The 19610-nt window shown below is 42.9% G+C and overlaps 1 protein-coding gene across 7 annotated transcripts in view; it reads left to right on the forward strand.

The window, feature by feature from the left end:
- Positions 1-19610, forward strand: part of NINL (ninein like) — a 180505-nt gene that overhangs the window by 150492 nt on the left and 10403 nt on the right. For all 7 annotated transcript variants that reach the window (XR_015249325.1, XM_086701515.1, XM_086701516.1 and 4 more), the window contains 2 exons: positions 17130-17288; positions 18234-18347. Coding sequence is in view for 6 of the 7 variants with exons in the window: in XM_086701515.1 (XP_086557641.1) it covers positions 17130-17288; positions 18234-18347 (273 nt within the window). In the remaining variant the exon portion in view is untranslated. Of the gene's footprint in view, positions 1-17129; positions 17289-18233; positions 18348-19610 lie in introns of those variants that run through there.

Genomic DNA, 19610 nt, shown 5'->3' on the forward strand with positions numbered 1-19610 from the left:
TCTAGTACCATCTTGAATAAAAGTGGTGAGAGTGGACATTCCTGTCTTGTTCCTGATCAGAGAGGAAAAGTTCTCAGTTTTCAAATGCCATTGAGGATGATTCTAGCTCTGGATTTTGCATATATGACCTTTATCATGTTGAGGTATGTTTCCTCTAAACCTACTGTGTTGAGAGTTTTTATCATGAATGGGTGTTGTACTTTATCAAATGCTTTTTCCTCATCTATTGAAATGATCATATGGTTTTTACCTTTTCTTTTATTAATGCAATGTGCCACATTGATTGATTTGCAAATATTGAACCAGGCCTGCAACCCAGGAATAAATCCCACTTGATCATGGTGAATTATTCTTTTAATGTATTGTTGGATTTGTTTTGCTAGTATTTTATTGAGAATTTTTACAATCATGTTCATCAGAGAAACAGGCCTGTAGTTCTCTTTTTTAGTGGAGTCTTTGGTTTTGGTATCAGGGTAATGATAGAATGAATTTGGCAGTTTTCCTCCCTTTTCTAGTTTTTTGAATAGTTTGATAAGAATAGGTATTAACTGTTCTTTAAATGTTTGGTAGAATTGGGGCACCTGGGTGGCCAGTGGGTTAAGTGTCTGACTCTTGGTTTAGGCTCAGGTCATGACGTTGCAGTTCCTGAGTTCAAGCTCCATATCAGGCTCTGCACTGACAGCAGAACCTGTTTGGGATTCTCTCTGTCGCCCTCTCTCTCTGCCTCTCCCCTGCTCATGTGCTCACTTTCTCTCTCTCTCTCTCCCTCTCTCTCTCCCTCTCCCTCTTCTTTTCCCTCTCCCTCTCCCTCTCTCTCAAAATAAAGAAATAAATTAAAAAAAAAATTTGGTAGAATTTGCCTGTGAAGCCATCTGATCCTAGAGTTTTGTTGGGATATTTTTGATTACTGATTCAATTTCCTTGCTGGTTATCGGTCTGTTTAATTTTTTTCTTTTTTCAGTTTTAGTAGGCTATATGTTTCTAGGAATTTATCCATTTCTTCCAGGTTGTCCAGTTTGTTGGCATATAATTTTTCATAGTTTGTATTTCTGTGGTGTTGGTTATTTCTCCTCTCCCATTTGTGATTTTATATATTTGGGTCCTTTCTCTTTTATTTTTTGATTAGTCTGGCTGGGGGATTATTAATTTTATTAACTTTTCAAAGAACTACCTCCTGGTTTCATTGATCAGTTCTGCTTTTTGTTTTGTTTTGGTTTTTAGTTTCTATATAATTTGTATCTGTTCTAATCTTTATTATTTCCTTCCTTCTACTGGTTTTGGGGTTTTTTTGTTTTTCTTTTTCTCACTCCTTTAGGTATAAGGGTAGGTTGTTTATTTGAGATTTTTCTTGCTTCTTGAGATAGACCTGTATTCCTATAAACTTCCCTTTTATGACTGCTTTTGCTGCATCCCAAAGGTTTTGAATCTTCCACTGGTAACATTTTACAAAACTATGGTATAATATATATATTAGTCTGCTAAGGCTGCCATAACAAAATACCACAGACTGAGTGGCTTACACAACAGAAATATATTTCCTTACAATTCTCAAGGTTAGAGGTCCAAGATCAAGGGGTTGGTGGGTTAATTTCATGAAGCCTCTCTTGTAAAATTTTTTTTAACGTTTATTTATTTTTGAGACAGAGAGAGACAGAGCATGAACGGGGGAGGGTCAGAGAGAGAGAGGGAGACAAGAATCTGAAACAGGCTCCAGGCTCTGAGCTGTCAGCACAGAGCCTGACGTGGGGCTTGAACTCATGAACTGCGAGATCATGACCTGAGCTGAAGTTGGACGCTTAACCGACTGAGCCACCCAGGCGCCCCTGAAGCCTCTCTTGTAGATGGCTGTCTTCTTCCTGTGTCCTCATGTGGTCTTCCCTCTTACATGTTGGTATCCTAATCTCTTCTTAATAGGACAATATCAGATTAGAGCGCGTTCATAGCATCTCTTTTTCCCTTAATCACCTCTTTAAAGACCCTGTCTCTAAATAAAGTCACATTCTGAGGTATTGAGAGTATGAACTTCAACATATAATTTTGGGTGGACAGGAATTAGCCTATAACAAATATTATAAACAATCTATTGATGTTGATGCAATACATGGGTGTTATTCAGATTTCCCCAGTTTTACTTGTGTACTCATGTGCATGTGTGTGTGTGTATGTGTGTGTGTGTGTCACTGTGTATGTATGTGTGTATTGGTGTATGTATGTGTATATGTGTGGTGTATGTGTGCATGTGTATGCATGTATGTGTGTATGTGTATGTCTGTGGGGGGGTGTGTGTATGTCTGTGTGTGGGGGAGGTGTGTGTATTGAGTTCCATATGATTTTATTGCCTCTGTGGATTCATGTATCCACCATCACAGTCAAGATACTAAACAGTTTCAACTCCTCAAGGATCCTTCATGTTGTTCTTTTATAACCACACCTACCTCCTCCCTTCCTCCAGCCTCTAACCCCTACAATCACTCATCAGTCCTTGATTTCTAAAACTATCATTTCAAAATGTTGTTTAAAAAGAATCACACAGAATGTAACCTTTGGGAATGACTTTTCTTGCACATCATACTTCCCTGGAGATCCAGGGAAGTGATGCCTGTACAGTAGTTCGCTTCTTTTTATTGCTGAATATTAGTCCATTGGGTTGATTTCCCACAATTTAACACTCACATTTTCTTTTTTTAATTTTTTTAATGTTTATTCACTTTTTTTTCTATTATGAAATTTATTGTCAAATTGGTTTCCATACAACACCCAGTGCTCACTTAACAGGTGCCCTCCTCAACCCCATCACCCACCCCCCATAAACCCTCAGTTTGATCTCAGTTTTTACGAGTCTCTTATGTTTTGGCTCCCTCCCTCTCTAACCATTTTTTTTTCTTCCCCTCCCCCATGGTCTTCTGTTAAGTTTCTCAGGATCCACATAGGAGTGAAAAGATATGGAATCTGTCCTTCTCTGTATGACTTATTTCACTTAGCATAACACTCTCCAGTTCCATCCATGTTGCTACAAAAGGCCAGATTTCATTCTTTCTCATTGCCACGTAGTATTCCACTGTGTATATAAACCACAATTTCTTTATCCATTCATCAGTTGATGGACATTTAGGCTCTTTCCATAATTTAGCTATTGTTGAGAGTGCTGCTATAAACACTGGGGTACAAGTGCCCCTATGCATCAGTACTCCTGTACCCCTTGGGTAAATTCCTAGCAGTACTACTGCTGGGTCATAAAAAGTCTGTTGTTAATTTTTTGAGGAACCTCCACACTGTTTTCCAGAGTGGCTGCACCAGTTTGCATTCCCACCAACAGTGCAAGAGGGTTCCCGTTTCTCTACATCCTCTCCAGCATCTATTGTCTCTTTTGTTTATTTTAGCCACTCTGACTGGCATGAGGTGATATCTGAGTGTGGTTTTGATTTGTATTTCCCTGATGAGGAGCAACGTTGAGCATCTTTTCATGTGCTTGTTGGCCATCTGGATGTCTTCTTTAAAGAAGTGACTATTCATGTTTTCTGCCCATTTTTTCACTGGATTATTTCTTTTTCGGGTGTGGAGTTTGTTGAGCTCTTTATAGATTTTGGATACTAGCCCTTTGTCCTATATGTCATTCGCAAATATCTTTTCCCATTCTGTTGCTTGCCTTTTAGTTTTGTTGATTGTTTCCTTTGCAGTGCAGAATCTTTTCATCTTCACGAGGTCCCAATAGTTCATTTTTGCTTTTAATTCCCTTGCCTTTGGGAATGTGTCAAGTAAGAAATTGCTGAGGCTGAGGTCAGAGAGGTCTTTTCCTGCTTTCTCCTCTAGAGTTTTGATGGTTTCCTGTCTCACATTCAGGTCCTTTATTCATTTTGAGTTTGTCTTTGTGAATGGTGTAAGAAAGTGGTCTAGTTTCATCCTTCGGCATGTTGCTGTCCAGTTCTCCCAGCACCATTTGTTAAAGAGACTGTCTTTTTTCCATTGGATGTTCTTTCCTGCTTTGTCAAAGATTAGTTGGCCATACCTTTGTGGGTCTAGTTCTGGGGTTTCTATTCTATTCCTTTGGTCTATGTGTCTTTTTTGTGCCAATACCATGCTGTCTTGATGATTACAGCTTTGTAGTAGAGGCTAATGTCTGGGATTGTGATGCCTCCTGCTTTGGTCTTCTTCTTCAAAATTACTTTGGCTATTCGGGGCCTTTTGTGGTTCCATGCAAATTTTAGGATTGCTTGTTCTAGTTTCGAGAAGAATGCTGGTGCAATTTTGATTGGGATTGCATTGAATGTGTAGATAGCTTTGGGTAGTATTGACATTTTGACAATATTTATTCTTCCAATCCATGAGCACGGAATGTTTTTCCATTTCTTTATATCTTCTTGAATTTCCTTCATAAGCTTTCTATAGTTTTCAGCATACAGATCTTTTACATCTTTGGTTAGGTTTATTCCTAAGTATGTTATGATACTTGGTGCAGTTGTGAATGGGATCAGTTTCTTTATTTGTCTTTCTGTTGCTTCATTGTTAGTGTATAAGAATGCAACTGACTTCTGTACATTGATTTTGTATCCTGCCACTTTGCTGAATTCCTGTATCAGTTCTAGCAGAGTTTTAGTGGAATCTATCGGGTTTTCCACGTATAATATCATGTCATCTGCAAAAAGTGAAAGCTTGACTTCATCTTTGCCAATTTTGATGCCTTTGATTTCCTTTTGTTGTCTGATTGCTGATTCTAGAACTTCCAACACTATGTTAAACAACAGCGGTGAGAGTGGGCATCCCTGTCGTGTTCCTGATCTCAGGGAGAAAGCTCTCAGTTTTTCCCCAATGAGGATGATATTAGCTGTGGGCTTTTCATAAATGGCTTTTATGATCTTTAAGTATGTTCCTTCTATCCCGACTTTCTCGAGGGTTTTTATTAAGAAAGAATGCTGAATTTTGTCAAATGCTTTTTCTGCATCGATTGACAGCATCATATGATTCTTTTCTTTTATTAATGTGATGTATCACATTGATTGATTTGCAAATGTTGAACCAGCCCTGCAGCCCAGGAATGAATCCCACTTGATCATGGTGTATAATTCTTTTTATATGCTGTTGAATTCGATTTGCTAGTATCTGATTGAGAATTTTTGCATCCATATTCATCAGGGATATTGGCCTGTAGTTCTCTTTTTTTAGTGGGTCTCTGTCTGGTTTAGGAATCAAAGTAATGCTGGCTTCATAGTATGAGTCTGGAAGTTTTTCTTCCCTTTCTATTTTTTGGAATAGCTTGAGAAGGATAGGTATTATCTCTGCTTTAAATGTCTGGTAGAATTCCCCTGGGAAGCCATCTGGTCCTGGACTCTTATTTGTTGGGAGATTTTTGATGACTGATTCAATTTCTTCGCTGGTTATGGGTCTGTTCAAGGTTTCTGTTTCCTCCTGATTGAGTTTTGGAAGCGTGTGGGTGTTTAGGAATTTGTCCATTTCTTCCAGGTTGTCCAGTTTGTTGGCATATAATTTTTCATAGTATTCCCTGATAATTGTTTGTATCTGTGAGGGATTGGTTGTAATAATTCCATTTTCAATCATGATTTTATCTATTTGGGTCATCTCCCTTTTCTTTTTGAGAAGCCTGGCTAGAGGTTTATCAATTCTGTTTATTTTTTCAAAAAACCAACTCTTGGTTTCATTGATGTGCTCTACAGTTTTTTAGATTCTATATTGTTTATTTCTGCTCTGATATTTATTATTTCTCTTGTTCTGTTGGATTTGGGGTGTCTTTGCTGTTCTGCTTCTACTTCCTTTAGGGGTGCTGTTAGATTTTGTATTTGGGATTTTTCTTGTTTCTTGAGATAGGCCTGGATTGCAATGTATTTTCCTCTCAGGACTGCCTTCGCTGCATCCCAAAGAGTTTGGATTGTTGTATTTTCCTTTTCATTTGTTTCCATATATTTTTTAATTTCTTCTCTAATTGCCTGGTTGACCCATTCATTCTTTAGTAGGGTGTTCTTTAAGCTCCATGCTTTTGGAGGTTTTCCAGACTTTTTCTTGTGGTTGATTTCAAGCTTTATTTCATTGTGATCTGAAAGTACACATGGTATGATCTCAATTCTTGTATACTTATGAAGGGCGGTTTTGTGACCCAGTATGTGATCTATCTTGGAGAATGTTCCATGTGCACTCGAGAAGAAAGTATATTCTGTTGCTTTGGGATGCAGAGTTCTAAATATGTCTATCAAGTCCATCTGATCCAGTGTATCATTCAGGGTCTTTGTTTCTTTATTGATCCTGTGTCTAGATGATCTATCCAATGATGTAAGTGGAGTATTAAAGTCCCCTGCAATTACCACATTCTTATCTATAAGGTTATTTATGTTTGTGAGTAATTGTTTTATACATTTGGGGGCTTCCGTATTTGGTGCATAGACATTTATAATTGTTAGCTCTTCCTGATGGATAGACCCTGTAATTATTATATAATGCCCTTCTTCATCTCTTGTTTCAGCCTTTAATTTGAAATCTAGTTTGTCTGATATAAGTATGGCTACTCCAGCTGTTTTTTGACTTCCAGTAGCATGATAGATAGTTCTCCATCCCCTCACTTTCAATCTGAAGGTGTCCTCAGGTCTAAAATGAGTCTCTTGTAGACAGCAAATAGATGGATCTTGTTTTTTTATCCATTCTGATACCCTACGTCTTTTGGTTGGCGCATTTAGTCCATTTACATTCAGTGTTATTATAGAAAGATATGGGTTTAGAGTCATTGTGATGTCTGTAAGTTTCATGCTTGTAGTGATGTCTCTGGTACTTTGTGGTCCTTGCAACATTTCACTCACACAGTCCCCCTTAGGATCTCCTGTAAGGTTGGTTTAGTGGTGATGAGTTACTTCAGTTTTTGTTTGTTTGGGAAGACGTTTATCTCTCCTTCTATTCTAAATGACAGACTTGCTGGATAAAGGATTCTCGGGTGCATATTTTTTCTGTTCATCACGTTGAAGATTTCCTGCCATTCCTTTCTGGCCTGCCAAGTTTCAGTAGACAGATCCGTCACGAGTCTTGTTGGTCTCCTTTTATATGTTAGGGCATGTTTATTCCTAGCTGCTTTCAGAATTCTCTCTTTATCCTTGTATTTTGCCAGTTTCACTATGATATGTCATGCAGAAGATCGATTCAAGTTACGTCTAAAAGGAGTTCTCTGTGCCCTTTGGATTTCAATGCCTTTTTCCTTCCCCAGTTCAGGGAAGTTCTCAGCTATGATTTCTTCCAGTACACCTTCAGCACCTTTCCCTCTCTGTTCCTCCTCTGGAATCCCAACTATGCGTACATTATTTCGTTTAATTATGTCAGTTAGTTCTCTAATTTTCCCCTCATACTCCTGGATTTTTTTATCTCTGTTTTTCTCAGCTTCTTCTTTTTCCATAATTTTATCTTCTAATTCACCTATTCTCTCCTCTGCCACCTCAATCCAAGCTGTGGTCACCTCCATTTTATTTTGCAGCTCATTTATGGCATTTTTTAGCTCCTCCTGACTGTGTCCTAGTCCCTTGATCTCTGTAGTAATAGATTCTCTGCTGTCCTGTACACTTTTTTCAAGCCCAGCAATTAATTTTATGACTCTTATTTTAAATTCATTTTCTGCTCTATTGCTTAAATCGTTTTTGATCAGTTCGTTAGCTGTTGCTTCTTCCTGGAGTTTCTTTTGAGGAGAATTCCTCCGTTTCGTCATTTTGGATAATTCCCGGAGTGGCGGGGAACTGCAGGTCTCCTCCTCTGTGCTGTCTGGAGTAACTTGTATTGGTGGACGGGCGTAGTCAGACCTGATGTCTGCCCCCAGCCCACCGCTGGGGCTACAGTCAGACTGGTGTGTACCTTATCTTCCCCTCTCCCAGGGGCAGGACTCACTGTGGAGTGGTGTGGCCTCTGTCTGGGCTACTTGCACACTGCCAGTCTTGTGGTACTGCTTCTATGGGATCTGGCGTATTAGCCAGGTTGGATCCGCAAGGTGCACAGGGGTGGGAGGGGCAGACTCCGCTCGCTTTGCCTTTGGTGGTCTGCTTCAGGAGGGGCCCTGTGGCACCGGGAGGGAGGCAGACCCATCGGAGGGATGGATCCACAGAAGCACAGTGTTGGGTGTTTGTGCAGTGCAAGCAAGTTTCGTGACGGAAACTGGTTCCCTTTGGGATTTTGGCTGGGGGATGGGCAGGGAGACGGCGCTTCCCAGCACCTTTGTTTCCTGCCAAGCTGAGCTCTGTCCTCCGGGGCTTAACAACTCTCCCTCCCACTCTCTGAGCAGAGCTTTTGACTTATAACATTCCAGATGTTAAGTCCCATTGGCTGTCAGAACACACTCCATCTGGCCCCTCCGCTTTTGCAAGCCAGTCGGGGGCTCTGCCTTGCTGGGTGGGCTGGCTGCCCCTCCACCGCCCTGGCTCCCTCCTGCCAGTCCATGTAGTGCGCACTGCCTCTCCGCCCTTCCTATCCTCTTCCGTGGGTTGCTCGTCTATGCTTGGCCCTGGAGAGTCCGTTCTGCTAGTCTTCTGGTGGTTATCAGGGTAAATTAGGCAGATGTGGGTGAAATCTAGGTGATCAGCAGGACGCGGTGAACCCAGCGCCCTCCTACGCCACCCTCTTCTCCCCAGTGTTTGTTCATTTTTGAGAGAGAGACACAGAGCGCAAGTTGGGGAGGGGCAGAGAGAGACGGAGACACAGAATATAAATCAGGCTCCAGGCTCTGAGCTGTCAGCACAGAGCCTGACACAGGGCTTGAACTCATTAACCATGAGATCGTGACCTGAGCCAAAGTCTGATGCTTAACTGACTAAGCCACCCAGGCACCCCAACACTCACCTTTGAATCCTTTTTTTTTAATGTTTATTTATTTTTGAGAGAGAGGGAGACAGAGCAGAAGCAGGGGAGGGGCAGAGAGAGACGGACACACAGAATCTGAAGCAGGCTCCAGGGTCTGAGCTGTCAGCACAGAACCCGATGTGGGGCTCGAACTCAGAAACTGTGAGATCATGACCTGAGCCAAAGTCAGATGCTCAACCAACTGAGCCACCCAGCCGCCTTTTATCACTCCCCTTTTATTTTTTTTATTTTTTTCAATATATGAAGTTTTTTGTCAAATTGGTTTCCATACAACACCCAGTGCTCATCCCAAAAGGTGCCCTCCTCAATACCCATCACCCACCCTCCCCTCCCTCCCACCCCCCATCAACCCTCAGTTTGTTCTCAGTTTTTAAGAGTCTCTTATGCTTTGGCTCTCTCCCACTCTAACCTCCTTTTTTGTTTTTTTCCCCTTCCCCTCCCCCATGGGTTCCTGTTAAGTTTCTCAGGATCCACATAAGAGTGAAAACATATGGTATCTGTCTTTCTCTGTATGGCTTATTTCACTTAGCATAACACTCTCCGGTTCCATCCATGTTGCTACAAAGGGCCATATTTCATTCTTTCTCATTGCCACATAGTACTCCATTGTATCACTCCCCTTTTAAAGGATAGCTGGGATGATTCCAGTTTTGGCCTATCACAAATAAAGTTGCTCTGAACATTCCTATGTAGGTTTTTTTTTTTATGAACATAAGTTTTCATTTCACCAAAAGTGCAAATGGTAGTTACATGTTTAGTTTTGTAAGAAAAGGCCCAACTGTTATCCAAAGTGGCTGTAACAGTTTACATTCTCACCCAGCGATCTATTTTCTTCACATCCTTGCCAGCATTAGGTGTTGGCACTATTACTTTAGCCACTCTGAGAGGTGGTGTGTGCTGAGACAGAAAGGCTGGACGGATTGGGGTTGGTTAAGCTCTGATAAAGTAGTTTCTCTTGGGCAGGAGGGGAACAGAACGCTCCAAGTATCCCTCAGAATGGCCACTGCGTTAGTGTCTTCAGCTGCTGTAACAAAATGCCATAGGCTAGAGCACTTAAACAACAATAATTTATTGTCTCATAGTTATGGAGGCCAGAAGTCCGGACTGATTTGGTTGCTGGTGAGAGCCCTAATTCCTGACTTACAGACAGCTGCCTTCTCACTGTGTCCTCACATGGCCTTTCTTCTGCATGGGCACTAAGAGGGAGAGAGACAGGGCTCTACTTCTTCTTAAAAGGTCACAGTCTTGTCAGATTAGGACCCGACCCATATGAGCTTATTTAACCTTAATTACCTCCTGAAAGTCTTAACTCCAAATATAGTCACATTGGGGGTTTAGGAGCCTTGACACATGAATTTGGAGGGAACACACAGTTCAGTCCATCGCCGTTACTTTGTTCCCACTTGCTAGAAGCCTGAGGGGATTTTCTCTGTTGTTGAGGGCAAGACCCTGGTATGTCTCAGGAAAGTTTAGGGCTCCCCTGAGACCATGACTTTTTAAGTCTCACGCCAGCCAGGAGTGGCCTCCAGTGTTCATCCTTATGGGTCCCCTTTCCCTTCCTGTTTCAGGCTCCAGCCTCTGTTCCTGGTAAGCTGTGAGCACTTAGCCTGTCTTTCCAGTTATTAGGGCATTGGTTTGCCCTATGACTGCAATTCTCTGATGGATTCTAAGAGGAGTTGTTGATTTCAATTTGCTCAGCCATTTTCTTATTGGGGAGATAGAGCTCTTTACCTGTCAGGCCAGAGACTGGAGCTAGTATTATGTTTCTATTTTTTTTATTGTTATTGATTGAGTGGTTGACTGATTTTTTATTTATTTATTTATTTATTTATTTATTTTAAACATAATTTATTCTCAAGTTAGCTAACATACAGTGTATACAGTGTGCTCTTGGTTTTGGGGGTAGATTCCGATGATTCATCGCTTACATACAACACCCAGTGCTCATGCCAGCAAGTGCCCTCCTCAATGCCCTTCTCCCATTCCCCCTCCCCCCATCAACCCTCAGTTTGTTCTCTGTATTTAGGAGTCTCTTATGGCTTGCCTCCCTCTCTGTTTGAAACTATTTTTCCCCTTCCCTTCCCCCATGGTCTTCTGGTAAGTTTGTCAAGTTCCACATATGAGTGAAAACATGATATTCTGTCTTTCTCTGACTTATTTTACTTAGCATAATACCCTCAAGTTCCATCCATGTTGTTACAAATGGCAGGATTTCATTCTTTCTCATTGCCAAGTAGTGTTCCATTGTGTATATATAAACCACATCTTCTTTATCCATCCATCAGTTGATGGCATTTGGGCTGTTTCCATAATTTGGCTATTGTTGACAGCGCTGCTGTAAATATTGGAGTACATGTGTTCCTATGAATCAGCACTCCTGTATCATTTGGATAAATTCCTAGTAGTGCTATTACTGGGTCCTAGGGTAATACTATTTTTAAATTAAAAAACCCATTTTTTAACGTTTATTTACTTTTGGGGTGGGGGAGAGAGAGAGAAAGAGAATGAGAATGAGAACAAGTGGGGAAGGGGCAGAGAGAGATGGAGACACAGAAACCGAAGCAGGCTGCAGGCTCTGAGCTGTCATCACAGAGCCTGACGCAGTACTCAAACTCACAGGGCATGAGATCATGACCTCAGCTGAAATCAGATGCTCAACCGACTGAACCACCCAGGTGCCCCTCTATTTTTAATTTTTTGAGGATAAGAATTGACCGAGAATTAAATCAGAAAATGCAAAACTGCTAGGTGCCTTGGAACTGGTGGCTGCACTGATCAGGAGGAGGGCCTGTGTGGTTGGTCAGTGTCAATCTTGCCCCTGTAGATACACAGGTACCAGGCACAGAAGGGCGTGGTTTGGTGTAGGCGGCTTCCCTGAAGCCCCACCTTTTTGGTGATTGGGAGAAAAATGGCGACACCCCAGTCTCTCCTCTCTGGACCAGGTGTCGCAAACCACTATTCAGGCCATCCTCACTGTGCTGAGTGGGTGCGAGTGGGTGGGTTTTGTCCGCTCCAGAGTCTCCCATGCCTCCCAGGTGCTTGGCTGGGATTCAAACCCCAATGTCTTAAACGATCCCACTCTGCCCACACGCCCTGGTTCCAGGGAAGTGCCACTCTGCTCAGCCAGCCAACAAAAGATCTCTGGCTGGCAGGTGCAAGTAAGGTCTTCTGTCCTTGGAATGACTCTTTGCCTTTTTCCCCCAGCACTCAAGGTAGCAGATTGGTTTCTCTGACTGCAGACTGTGCCTCTGAGCTAGTTACCAAGCCCAAGGCTGGTTCCCCTTCTCCCCAGGCACACAAACAGGGAAGCTGGCTCCAATCCAGAGAAGCTGGCTCCAATCTAGCTGCTGTTAGAAATTGGATACTACCACCCTCCCAAAGTTGGGAGGTACCTAAAGGAAAACTGGGCAGATACTACCTGTTTGTCAGGAATAAGCCATGGACCACTGCATTCTGGAATGATAGTCAACAGTTTTGAGATTGGAAAAGCTCTTAAGATCAGAGGAAAAATTTTCTGTGGAGAGCTACATTAAAGATCTGGGTTTTGGGTTTGTGCACATTATCTACTACTAAAACAAATATTTATTCACTTAAGTATGGGCAAATGGAGATTGTGGGGCACCATAAGAAGAAAATAAAATCTATGGGAATTTAAGGAAAAAATAAAATTGTTTATATAAAAATTAGAACTAGCAAAAGATAGATTTGCAATGTATTTAAAAGGTTGGCTAATGATTATTACATAGAGATTATATGAGAGAAATAAAGTCTTCACAAAGACAAAAAAAAAAAAAAAAAGAAAGAAAGAAATTGGATCTTTCTCTGTTTTTTTTCCAGTCCCCAGCCCATGGTTTTTCTCTTGTCAAAATACAATCCCACACTTCCACAGCCTCTCTTTCTCTTCCTTTTATTTCTCCACAGGAGGGGATTCCTCCTCTCTGTTCTTATGCCGCCCGTTTTATCTCTCCTGGTTCGTAATCATGCACCTGTGGCCCACCAAGTTGTCCCTGTGGGCCCCTGGAAATGAATCTGTTGCTCTGCAGCCTGGACTCTTAGAATTTCAAGTCCTCTGGCCTCAACACTGCTGTGTTTGAGGGAAGAGGGAACTTCGGGTCCCCCTACTTCTCTGCCGTATTGACTGGCAGCTCTGATTGATTTTTATTTAAATTCTAATAAGTTTACATACAATACAATATTGGTTTCAGGATTTTATTGTGTTTTTAATTTGGGTTTGTGTATGTTCACTGTATGTTCACAGAAATTCAATGGGTCCTCCTGCCACCTTGCTGAACTCACTCATTAGTTCTGGAGGGGTGGGTTGCCATGTTTGGCTTCTCAAGCCTGTGCCATCCTTGAGTTAAGTGCCACACCTCCTCTCTCTTGGTGCCACCTCTACCCATGTGTGGTCACCGAATGTTCTGCTATGGGGACTGCCTGAGACTACTGGTGGGTTGTCTGGGCTCCCAGCTTTGGGTGTTTGTTTCTGTGATGAGTGTGTGGTGACCTTGCTTTGGGTCTTCTCCATTAGGTGGCCAATTCCTGGAGTTATGTAAGATGAAAACTTCCGACTGTACTTGCTTGCAGACCAGCTTCTTGTGAAATGACCCACCTGGGGCTTTCCTGGGGCCCCCTTCCTCTTTTGGGCTTATTCCTAGGACACACTTATAAATGGATTATAGGTATCCATTTGTTTTCTTTCCCTCAACTTTTTAGTATGAAAAACTGTAACGGCACAGAAAATTTGGCATAATATATACTGATCACCCACATACCACAACCTTAATTTGACAAGGTTTTTTTTTTTTTAATGCTTATTTATTATTTTGAGAGAGAGAGAGAGAGAGAATGAGAACAAGGGAGGGGCAGAGAGAGAGGGAGACACAGAATCCAAAGCAGGCTCCAGGCTCTGAGTTGTTAACACAGAGCCCGATGTGAGGCTGGAACTCAGGGACCGAGAGATCATGACCCGAGCCGAAGTCGGATGCTTAACCTACTAAGCCATACAGGTGCCCCCTTAATTTGGCAGTTTTTAACTTTGTGCTTTATTATTTATTTATACCTTTCTTTGTATCTCTCTGTACTATGTGTATGTGTGTGTGTTTTCAAACCTTTTGAAAGTAAGTGACAGATACAGTGATACTCTGCTCCTAAATATTTCGCAGGCATCTTGTAAAAATGAATGCATCTTCTGCCTAACCACAGTACTGCTGTAACACCTGAGACACTTAATTGTAATTACTTAATGCTGTCCAATATTCAGACCATATTTACATCTTTCTATAATTATTCCAAAATGTCTTAGATGGTAAATTTTTTGGAACTAGGATCCAGCTGAGGATGATGCGTTGAACTGTCAATGCTGTTCTGGTGGCAGAAAACAGCCACTTTATTGTGCTCACAGAACCTGTGGGTCAGGGGTTCCAGACAGGGTACAGGGCAGATGGCCTGCCTCTTCTCCATGTCACTGGTATGGGAAGATTGGACAGCTGGGGTGACCCAAAGGATAGGGCTGGAACCATCTGGGGGCTCCTCTCCATGGGCCTGGGAGGGAGTGTCACAAAGAGGCATTCAGGTAGCGAGTGGTCCAGCAGGACCACAAGGCAGGCACAAGGCTTCTCATCTCAGAAATCTCTCCATATCACCTCCACCCAGACCCCCCCAAGGCACAGGGAGGGATATAGGCTCATCTGGGAGGGTGAGTGTCCAGGTCATACTACAGAAGGGGATGTGGGATGAGAGATGCCATTGAGGCTGTCTTTGGAAAATATGGTCTGCTTGCTGCAATGTGTCTTTAGTCTTTTTAACCTGGAATAGCTGATTCACCCCCAAGGCTGTCTGTTTTTAAGAGATCTGGCAGTTGTCTTGTAGGCCATCCCCCATTCTGGATCTGTCCAGCTGTTTCCTGATAGTGTCATTCAGTCTGCTTCTCTGTCCCTTGTGTATCTTATAAACTGGAAACTAGGCCTAAAGGCATAATCACATCCAGAGTAAGCATATTTAGCACAGACATCCACTTATTTTAAAATTTGATCAGGATATGACTGCTTTTGTCTTCTGCAATAAAACTAAGGTGAATACAAGTTGGAATTAAGGTGATAGCTCAGTCAGTTAAGCATCCAACTCTTGATTTTGGCTCAGGTCATGATCTCATGGTTCATGAATTTGAGCCCCATGTCAGGCTCCATGCTGACAGCACATAGCCTGCGTGGCATTCTCTCTCCCTCTTTCTCTGCCCCTCCCCTGCTCATGCTCTGTTCCCCCGCCCCCCAGAATAAATAAACTAACTTTGGGGAAAAGAAAGAATTAAGGAGGTGATGGACACAGACACCAAGAGACAGTGGGCGCCCCACTGTCTCAGTGGGATGCCCTGAGGGGGACATAGTGGCACCTGAGTGGAGTTCTGGTCACAGGCATCTCCTGAGCTTAGTCACAGAGAGCATCAGGCAGTCCCCAAATGAGGAACTGTTGAAGGGGAAAGGTGGGGAGGTACTGTATCTGTCAGAATTTTCAGTGTTAATATATGACAGGCTATGGAAACATCTCACATTCAGGGAGGCTAAAACAGCCTGACAGATAAAGGCGTTGCCTAAGCTGGACCAGAAGGGGTGCTCCAAGGGTCATAACTGGGCCAGTTGACAAGACTAGGATGCAGGTGGTGTGATTCTTGTCCTGAAGCCAGAGCTGCATGGCAGCCATGTGAGAACACGCTCACCTCCTTAGGAAACATGTAACACAGGGTCATGGCTCAGAAAACCGTCTCGTGTGTGTGTGTGTGTGTGTGTGTGTGTGTGTGTGTGTGTGTGTACACACATGTGTGCACATACGTGCAGAGAGTACCAGCCAGCCACAAAGCACACGGGGAAATGTTGCCAGCTGGTAAGTCTGGGTGAAGGGCACATGGATGTTCTCTGTAATAGCTTTGCATCTGTTATATGAGTTTGAAATTATTTCCAAAGACTAAATATTAAAAGTAACCAAAAAAATTAGCTGAAGGAAGATTCTGTTTCTGGCTGCTAAAAAAATCAAGGCTGAAGTAATGTAACAGTGCATGTTAACTCTACTGGAATTAGAGTTTAAAAAATCATAAAACATACCATTATGAAAAAAAATCAACGCTATCCTCAGAGAATAAGATGAATGCCAATATTGAAAAATAACTTTAATTTTCACAATAAAATGTAATAAACACAAGAGATTTCCATACCAGACACAACAACCATGAACTTACGATGTGTTGAAAATACCTCTTTACCCTCAGTTTTGAGGTTTTAAGCACAGGATGAGGTAATAGTCTGTTTACAGAGAACAGAAGGAGCAATCATCACGAGAAAAATGTGTAAACTCACTAAGCTTAAATAATCCAAATCAGAACAACTTCAAGCAAGGTTCCATCATCTGCTTCTCAAATCTTCAAAAACATAGAAATGAAATGGTTGTTAGCACAGCCCTGGGGAGAGTGGTGTGTGTGCGTTGCCAGTAGTGCTGAAAACAGGTTCAGAGAACCCCACTCTGCCAACACTTGGAGCCACTGACAGTCGGCCTTGAGAATGGACTGCTGTGGAAAAAAAGCAAATAAGCAGAAATGTGATTTATATGAAGATATTCACAACATATAGTTTAAAGTAACTGGCATTTCCATGGGGAGAGACTGTAGGGGCAGTGTTCTAGTTGCTGTTCCAGCTCATGGGGCATTCACTTAGCCACCCAGTGGGCATCTGTTGTGCATCCACCATCTGTTGGGCAGTAGATACTGGATAAAAGCAGAATATACAATTTAATCACCACCTGCACCCTGCTGAAAGATATGTTTAGGTGTTTAATGACAAAAGATCAGATCATGACCTGAGCCTACTTTGAGGAGATTCATATACTTCAAATTTAACAAGGTGTTTTCTTTCAGACTACTTAAAATAATAATTGGACATAACCATGAAAGGAATAAGAAAAATATGGAAGATCTTCAGAGCAGTGGTTTGGATGTTCATGATGTAGCCACCTCTGGCAGTTGAGATATGTCTCATTTCCTCAAGGGAGTAGAGCACGTTTTCACATCCTTAGTACTGTGGCCATTTGGGGTGGGATCAGTCCTGCGCTGGAGGATGCTGAGTGCCTCCACCGTGAGATGCCTTAGCCGTCCCCTTCCCAGTTCTGATAACCAGCAGTATCTCCAGACATTGCCAGATGTTCCTTGGGGAACAAAATGGGTCCTGATTGGGAATCACTGGAATGATATGAATTAAGCTCCTGGTTTAAAAAAAGTAACTTTGGCATCTGTATTTTAACCCGTTATGCTCCAGAGTCAGAAATGCAAGGATGAAGTGTCCCGGCTCAATCACAAGATCCTTCAGCTAGGAGAGGAGGCCTCTGTCCACCAGGCCCAAGACGAGAAGAACCTCATCAACATTCAGCTGTTAACACAGAGACTGGAGGAGGCCAGGCACCAGGAGGAGCTGCAGGTGAGTGGTCTAAAAACATCAGCAACAGCCTTAAAATGCCTGGAGGTAGGCTCACCCCTCAGGTAAAGAGGGGAACTTAACAAGTATGTGCTCTGGAAAATTTGTAGGCTTCAGCAGCCTTGCAAATTCTCAATATCTAAAAAAAAGTAGCAGAAAGGGATTAAATCCTGATGCTAAGAGAATAAATTGGTAGACCTCTTTGGAGGACATTTGGGCAAAATATGTGTCAAGTGCCTCAAGAATGTCAGTATGCTCTGACTTTATAATTCTACTTATGGGAATTTTATCTGAGCATCGTGGGCAGACTTAGCTGGAAGTGTTTTCATTGCTGTGGTATTTATAATAGCAAAACAGAATTGGAATCAGCTTGAATCATCAATAATACTGAATGAGTCAGTAAATTATGGTACAGTCATTAAAAATCATGTTTTCCAATAATATTTAATGTTATGGGGGAATGCTCAAGATATAATGAGGAAAGCACAGCATATAATGCTGTACCAGTGTTATTGATAGAAACACATGTGTGGAAGAAGGGCTGAGATCACGGCACAATGTTGGGATCATGGTGGTTTAAATTTTGTCATTTTTGCTTTTCTATAAATTTCTGAAGTTTCTGCATTAAACATGTATCAGACTGATGGCGTGCCTGGGTGGCTCAGTTAGTTAAGTGTCTGACTCTGGATTTTGGCTCAGGTCATGATCTCATAGTTCATGAGATGGAGCCCCCGTTGGGTTCCCTTGCTGATAGCATGGGACCTGCTTGGGATATTCTCTCTCTCAATCTCTCTCTCTTCACCTCCCTCCCTCCCCCGTCTCCCTCCCCCACTTCCTGCTTGCTCACACACTCTCTCTCTCAAAATAAATAAACTTAAAATAAATAAATAAATATGCATCAGACTGCTGAGATATTCTTGTACTTGTGAAATTATTTTTTTTAAACAGAGTGAGCTAATCCAAAAACTTGAACTTGAACTTGAACACATGAATCAGGAATGTCAGAGCCTGAGACTGTCACAGTCACAGCTGAGAGAGACCCTTGAAGAAAGTCAAAATCAGGTGGGTGTGCATGATGGCCAATGGCTGGGTCTCAGCTGGGAGGAAAGTCAACACAGTTTAGCATTGACAGAGCCTTGTCAGGACTGGTCTGGCCAGAGAGGTTATTGGGCTGCCCTGAGGTTACACAGCTGGTGGGCACTTACCAGGCCTGAGACTGAAGTTGAGCCTAGTCCAGGGTTGGTTGACCCTGAGCAGTCCATGGGCAGAGCTTCTGTTTATGCACAAGGGAAGGAGGCTGACAAGCAGTGCTTTTGGCTGCACCATCTGCAGAACAGAAGAACAAAGGAGAGCTGTGGGTAGCCTCTGAGGAGGGGGGAGTGTCGTCAGATCCAAGGACATGAGGTGGAGTAGTCCCTTGGGTTAGCAAGCTCAGTGTGCCCGTCTTGCCCTCACACAGGCTTATGTGTGCACAGAAGCCCTGAAATTGCATACACATGTGGGTGTCAAGCTCCTGCCTCCCACTTTGTCTCCTGCTCCAGCATTTACTAGTGCACCAGGCTCTAAAGGTACAGAGGTAGGAAAGTGGAGAGCTTGCAGTTTGGGACAAGCAGATGAGAGCAGGACAGGCCAAGCAGGGATGTCAGGATGCCCTGACAGCATGGTGTGCAGAGACATGAGAGAGGGGGAGCTGGTTCTTCCTGGGGGAGCAGGATGAGAGAATGGCAGGTGTGTGATGGCCTAATGTGGACTCAGATGTGCGTTGCGCTTAGAGGGCTGGGGGCTGTAGATAGAAAAGAGGGGTCATGGGAGAAGCCTCCCAAGCAGTGTGGAAGAGGTTTCTAACTCACTGGCCTGTGGCCCAGGGCCCTCACTTGAGTGTGGCACTGGCATGCCTCCCTCCTCTGAGCAACTTCACAGACTCCCTGACTGGCCCCAGATGCCACAGCTGGACTTGGCTGTGGGGTCCCCCTACATACCCAGGGCTTTATGACGTGCTATTGGGGGCTCATGTGGGCTTTCAGCCATCCCGCTGCAAACAAGCGCTCTCCCAGAGGTGCCTCTGAGTATTTGGGGGTTCCCTTCTCTGTTTTTAAGTCTGAAAGGAACCTTGAGAAATTGCCTTGACCAGCTTGAGCCCTTTGAGTCCAGGAGTCAGCATTCAGCCATTGTCATGGTCAGAAGGGACCTTACTTAAGCAGTTCTCCTGTGATGTGAGATGGTTCCCCCTTGTTATTTAGAAGAGGAACCCCCAAAACCACATTGATGGGAGTTCACATGAGGGAAATAAGAGGAGCCTGTGGGTACTTAAGGATCTTCTAGAGG

Source organism: Puma concolor, chromosome A3 (assembly GCF_028749965.1).
Source record: "Puma concolor isolate L17-30 chromosome A3, mPumCon1.1.hap2, whole genome shotgun sequence".
NCBI lineage: Eukaryota > Metazoa > Chordata > Mammalia > Carnivora > Felidae > Puma > Puma concolor.